A 6,949-nucleotide genomic window follows, 5' to 3' on the forward strand; every position below is an offset into this window, starting at 1 on the left:
ATTATTCTGAATCACAATAAAAGCAACAAGAATGAAAATCTTGACTTGGGCTACTTTATTTTGAATGTCACTTTGTTTTGGAATACATCTTACTTGGTTATCAGATACTGATAACAATACTAAGCAGAACTTTAAACTTGTTTTGAAAGTTATACATTTTCTCATCCATATAAAACTGGATTACAAAGGTGAATGTTTTATGTTAAATGTGTAAAATAAATAATGCACATTCAAACGCAGATGAATCAAAGCATTGCTTTGCTGAGCCACTGGTCCAAAAGCTCCAGCAGACATTTGACAAACACATACATGTCCGCCTCCTGCTCGAAGAGGGGTAGGCTGCAGTGACGACTGGCTGGCTGTCCGCTCGTCAACAGCTCCACGCTCCTTATGTACTGGCTGGTTTTTTTCAACTGTTGCGACAACTCCGGGGTCAGCTCAGACATTTTCAGCATGTAGCAGCTGAAGGAGGAGAGGTGGTGGCGGGTTAAGGGCTGCTGCTCCAGCCCGACCAGCTCCGTGGTGTTCAGGGACGAGCAGGAGATGTTGGGAACCAGTCCGGGTTCAGCCTGCAGGAAGGTCAAGGTCAAAGTTTATTCATATAGCACATTTACAAACAGTCACTACTGCCCCAAAGGGCTGTACAAATATAGATAACATAAGATAAAAGCATAACAAATAACCGGGAAAAAAAACTTCTAAAACAAAATATGCCAAAAAAAAATAAAAACAGACACCAGAGAAAAACTTTACTCAAATCAATAACAATAAAATGTCACACCTCAGCTTGTGTTACAAGCCAGTGCAAAAAGATGACTTTTTAAAAGTGATTTAAAACTCTCAACAGAGGAAACCGCTCTAATCTTGAGAAGAAGAGAGTTCCAGAGCTTAGGACCTGCTACTGAAAAAGTTCTGTCCCCTCTGGTTTTCAGTCAGGATCTGGAACAATCTGAAAACAACTTATCAGCAAACCCAAGTGCTCTGACTGGAGTGTGCAAAATCAGCATATCAGATCAATTTGATGGTGCCAGCCCATAAAAACAATAAGATCTAAAAATGGATTCTAAAAACAGCAGGCATGAGACGGTCTTGGTCAGTATATCAGAGAAATAGTATATCAGAGTCAGTATATCAGAGTAATACCCAGGTAGGCTATCTAAAAAGTATACTAAATTTACTCAAAGTGATGCTCTCAGTGTGACTACAGCAGAAGCCAATTCCCTTTGATTAGTAGTAAATAGATTCAATGAAGATCCAAAATGCTTACGAGGGGGCCAAGAGCGGTCCGGATCTCCTCCCGCATCCGCTGGATGGTTGCGTTCAAGGCCCCGGTTTTTGTTCCATGTCCAACAGGTCCGCAGGCTACTTGTGCATTGAACAGACACAGGAAGATGACGACTGCAGCAGTGACATGAAAGAGCACACAGTGAAGATGAATTAGATTTGAAGAGAGAGAGAAAGAGAGAGAGAGAATTCTGTAGTCACTAGGCCGCTAGAGAGTTTCAATGTTGTGCAACTTTGCCCCAAGTTATAGGACTGCCTGTTTTAAACTGACTTTGCGAAACTCTGAGATGCACTATAAAATTCTTACCAGCACAACAATCCATGACAGCAGAAGGCTTTGGTCAGCAGGCTTTCTGATGTGACACTTTCTCTAAAAAATCTTTCAATTGATGATTACTTTTATTGTGACTCTTGAGATAATGATCTTCATTTTCATATTTTCCCCTGCGTGTTTCGGGGCTGTCACTGAAACTGTCATACATGTTTAGGATTCAGTTTTACACTCTGGGGTTACCTAGAGCCCCTAGGAATCTCTGTTTTAGACAAGCCTACGCATCCCTTAATGCACCTACAGTCAGATTAAATCTTAAACTCAATTTGATATTATCTTTTGTGTGAATAAGAAAAATAAATGATTGTCATATGTGTAGCCTATATGCTGTCCTAATAGTCATAGGCTATAGGCCGGAAAAAGATCAAGTCAACATGTATGAGATAAGAAATTTGTTCTGAAATATAAAATATGAATAGCCTATTTGTAAAGGTGCCTGCATTCCCTCAAGGTTTAACTTTATGACCGCATCAGATTTTTCAAATCACCCTCAACTTGCTTTTTGAATCTCCTGGCATTCCTCCTTCAAGATCAACATACTGTAGGCTAGAGTAAATGTTAAAGACGTGTGTGTGTGTGTGTGTGTGTGTGTGTGTGTGTGTGTGTGTACGTGTGCGTTTGTGTGCCTAATGATGGGTTACACCACACCACAAGGCCGTATTGTAAAAGAGCATGATGAAGAACCCGTAAATTCTCTTCTTGCAGTGTAATCATTTAAAGAAAAGATATGTGGTTTAATTTAAATATTTTATTATAACCAACTTATTTTTTCAATCATACAGTCAAAATGGAGCAGCACGAGGCCAGACAATGTGGAAGACATCATTCACCATAAATATAATAAAAACAACCAACTATAAATAAATAAATACATAAATATGCAAAACCTTACATAACACACTAATAAATAAATAAATACTGAAATAAATAAGTTGTCAATAAGTGTTGTCATACGTTTACAGCATACAGGAGGTGGTTGTGTTTGTGAAAGTCTCCACCCATTGCCTGGTATGGTAAATGATTCCGTAGCCAAGTTTTTTCATAGTGTAATTGTCTAGAGTTGTAACATTTCTTTCACAGTGCGTAGTGTCAGACGCCCATAGGTCCACAGTACTTTTGAAATGATTGAGAAACATGTTTGTTTTTTTGAGGACGGGGTGCTCATCGAGGGCCTGACCCTCTTGGGGAATGGCAACGTTCTTGATGATTATCGGCAGGTGTTTGCCGAGGTAGTCGACAATGGCACAGATGGAGGCCTTTACTTCTTCTGTGGTGTTTCCAGAAGTTATTCCCTCTGGGCGCTCAAAACTCCGTGACTCCTCTTTATTAATTGTCATGAGCTTGACCTAGAGAGGAAGTAATATATGTAATGTATATATAATAACAACAAAATAATCATCATCATCATCATCATCATCATAATAATAAGAATCATAATATTACTGCTGCATTATCTTGCATTTAACTGATGTAGATGTTCAATGGTGTTGTAATTTGAACTCCTTTACATAGTTCTGTGTTGGGTATCTTATCTGCAGCAACGCATCCTGTTCTATAAAATCATCGTACAACATGATGCCACAAGGGTTTTGAACCGTGGTATTTAGCTTGAGAAGGAGAATCTTCTCACCACATAAAAGAACACTTGATCTTGTATCAGAAGAATTCTAACTTATCAGAAGAATTCTAATTTAAAACCACCACATTTGGAAACACGTGGTTCTCACTGTATGGCATTATTAGCATCTGAGATACAGTGTAGGAGTAGGAGTTTAAAGTTGCATCAAATAGAAATATTCAAGTAAAGTACAAGTACCTTGAATGTGTACTTGAGTAAATGTTCTTAATCACATTCTACCACTGGTGAGGCGGCAACTTCACTTTGTAGTAATGTTTTTGTTGTGTTACATTATTGGCTTTTACCAATGAATACATCTCATGTAAAACATATGAAAATGTTGTTACTTCCAACTTTTTAAACTTAAAGAAGGACTTGTTTACTTACATAATCCTGTTCTGCTTTTTGTAGGTCACACCTAACTAGCCACAGAGGGTCCATGTTCTTCCGAAGCTCATTGATCACGTGATCGGGAGCAAACGTAACTGGTCGGGAGGCCATGGAGGAGATGTGCAGCATCACAATGTAAGAAAGCAGGAGCTCTGCGGAGGTTATACACAAAAGAGTATGATGCTGTCATCTGCATAGCAAGTCAGCCAGAAGCTTCCTCAAGGGTGAATAAAATCAACATCACAAAGTCTAAATTTATTTTACTGAGAGAAAATAATATAATAAATGATATAAAACTAATAATAAAATAATATAAAAATGTTATAATATAATAAAATAAATAATAAAAATAAAATAAATAATAAATAAAATAAAAAAAACTAATATAAAAATGTTGCTTAAAAGCTCATTTTACATTTTAGGCAGCTTGCCCTTAGACCCATCAGTCAATCAATCCATCAGTCAATCAAGTTTTTCATTTTGTTACTCTATGCAGGAAATAAACACGGTCAATTATTGAACTTTCATTTGAAAAGAAGCTTACCTTTAATGACAGACATGGTGTGACTTTCGCCTTTTAGCAGTTGAGTTAATGTGCCTAAACTGGCACACGCTGTGCTTATATATCAAACCGTGGGATTTTTTGGTTGCATGCCATCACTGGGTGCATGACGCCTTTGTAGCGTTATCATTCAATACATCTTGTTGTAAATGTTTCTATTTTGCAATTGTAGGCCACAGCTCACCACAGTGGTTTAATGTGGGAAGACACTGTAAACTGCCACAGAGTGATTGAGACATTCGATGTTTGCCGGTTGAAAGGAAAAAAAACTGCAGAGGCATTCAAGAACAGTTGTTATGATGCCACCAAACCTTACGAGGGTATGATGGTGAACCGGCGTGGATCATCTCCCTTAACTTTGTTTTTGTTATTTACTGATGCCTAAATTTGAGTTGTTGCGGTGTTTATTGTGACGCCGTAATTCAAATTATAATTGATATTGATAAGGTATTTCCTAGTAACATGAGTCCTGTCTCCGAGATACCTTTGCTGTGGTCGTGGAAAACACACGATGTTCCTTATATGTAAGAGATCTTGAGTATCATTAGTAATGGAAAATCCAGATAATAATTGATCAATGTATTAGTTATTATGACAATTGACTTACAACTTTTGGTCACACATTTTAGTCCAATATCTCAGCTATTAGATTGATTGCCACAACATGTTGTACCCACATTCTTGGTCCCTAGAGGGTGAATCTTTCTTACTTAGGTGATCCCCTGACCTTTCCTAGTGGGCCACCATGAGGTTGATAGCCTATTTATGTTTTTTTGGTTAAGTGTCTCAACAAATATTAAATGGATTGCTAAGAAATCTGGCACAGACATTCATAATCCCCTCTAAATGAACTGTAATCATTTTGGTTATCCCCTGGCTTTTCATCCAGCGTCACAAGTTTAAATTTGTCCAGTCCTTCAGTTTATTTATCCAAATAGCTGCAAAACTAATGAGATCTCCATCAGGCTCAGCTGTACTGTGTTTTTTGTGCTAATTGAGAAATGTTAATATTCTAACTCGCAAAACAAAGATGGTGAGCATGGTAAACGTTATACGTGCTAAATCAGCTTGTTAGTATTATTGTGAGCATGTTAGCATGTTGATGTTAGCACTTAGCGCTAAAGCACTGCAGTGCCTAAATACAGCTGCTAATTAAATAACTTCAACCTCATTATCATTTTCTGGTGTATTTGGTTTATCGGTTATTTTACAGTTGTTAGGAAGGTGGTTTTTGAATCTTAGCAAACAGATTTAAGGTGACATTTTTTTATCCTCTGGGATTTACAAAGTTCAGTAAAAATTACATTTGTTTGAAGAAACATGTCTACGAGGGCCAATACAACAAAAGTTGTAAATGAAACATTTAATTTTTACAGAAATTTTAGCAGGAAAAACACAAACCATAGAACTAACCATAGAAGTAGAATTTTATTTACATTTGTTTATGGTTGTAACTAATAAAATTCACAACGGCTCAGTACCATTAAGTGTCCCAGTCAGGTAGTCAAATTTGATGCATTTGTCACTGCCCTCAAACAGTGCACTCGACAATGCAGTGAAAAATGTGGGGCCACATTATGTATGCTGCAGAAATGTCACGGTTTAAAGGAGAATTTCTCTAAACCTGACATCAATTTGACGTTTTTATTATATCTAATTTTTCTTCTTAAATTCTTCTAAATATACTGTACATTTTTGATAGTTACTAAGCAGAAATTCATTGCGTCATTGAGCCATTGCGTTTTATCTGTTGCCCTTGCTCAGAAGTCCTGACCGGCTACATTGTTCCTAGAGTGAGTCCCAGCTGTTGCCAGGCAACTGACAACAATTTGTAAATAAACACCCTGGACCGCTTCCCTGGAAGACTGACCAAAGAAAACTGAGGTATCATTTCATTTGGTAGATATTGTGTTTCTCTTAAGAAATCTATGCAACGTGTCCTACAGTAAAAACTGTTGGTAGACATGAGCTCGAACAAGCTTTCTGCTGTGCTAGAGGAGCAGATTCACCGCCTGTGTCTAAATGACTTTCCATGTGGACATGGCACCTGGGTGAGTTTATTTTTAAGGTTGCAGTGTTTTCTAGATTATCTTAAAAATCATCATGTCTATTCAGTGGTTTGCAGCACTCTCATCGCTGCATACAGTAGCTTGGTTGTGATTATGTTCTCAGAGAAAGACCAAAGACAGTACAGAGGGAGCAACGACAGAGGAGACAGACGCCCTCCTGGATCTTCTAAGCTGCCCTCACTCTCCATGGAGGCAAGATGAATCATGGAGCCCTCAAGCTCCGGCCCTGAGACAGCTGGCAGTACTCACACCTGAACGCCTGCACACGGACTTCATTTACAAGTACTTTATTACATTTCGCATCGTGGACAAGAATGTAAGTGGACAGATTTTACACTCAAATGTTCTTTAAATTTGAGTCAAGCCTCTCTTCTTGTACAGTGTCATTATAAGAAAAAAGAAATAAAGTATAAGCAAAGTAAACCATTATAATAATGGTCCCCAAAATACTGTGGCAGATGAGGGTGTTCTCTCAGAAGAACTCAATAATTAAAAATGTCCAGTTCAAACGGGTCGCTTTTTAGAGAGGAGTTGATTATCAGTACAGCAACAGACTACCTTTGCCCTGTTATCTGTGGACGCATTACCAAACCTACTCTATATCTGCTGCACTGAAATGAAAAAATAAAATAAAAAAATAATAAAAGAATAAAATAAAATAAAAAAAGGGGGTGGCAGTAGCTCAGTCCGTAGGG

At 37.9% G+C, this 6,949-nt stretch overlaps 1 protein-coding gene across 4 annotated transcripts in view; it reads left to right on the forward strand.

The window, feature by feature from the left end:
* Positions 1-5,926: 5,926 nt before the first annotated feature.
* LOC116690264 (leucine-rich repeat-containing protein 43) overlaps positions 5,927-6,949 on the forward strand; it is an 8,655-nt gene continuing 7,632 nt past the window's right edge. For 2 of the 4 annotated variants that reach the window (XM_032517080.1, XM_032517082.1), the window contains exons 1-2: positions 5,928-6,236; positions 6,358-6,570. In XM_032517080.1, the coding sequence (XP_032372971.1) occupies positions 6,150-6,236; positions 6,358-6,570 (300 nt within the window). In that variant the 5' untranslated portion in view covers positions 5,928-6,149. Of the gene's footprint in view, positions 6,237-6,357; positions 6,571-6,949 lie in introns of all 4 variants that reach the window. The other 2 variants (XM_032517084.1, XM_032517083.1) reach the window with 2 other exon arrangements.

Source organism: Etheostoma spectabile, chromosome 5 (assembly GCF_008692095.1).
Source record: "Etheostoma spectabile isolate EspeVRDwgs_2016 chromosome 5, UIUC_Espe_1.0, whole genome shotgun sequence".
Classification (NCBI taxonomy): domain Eukaryota; kingdom Metazoa; phylum Chordata; class Actinopteri; order Perciformes; family Percidae; genus Etheostoma; species Etheostoma spectabile.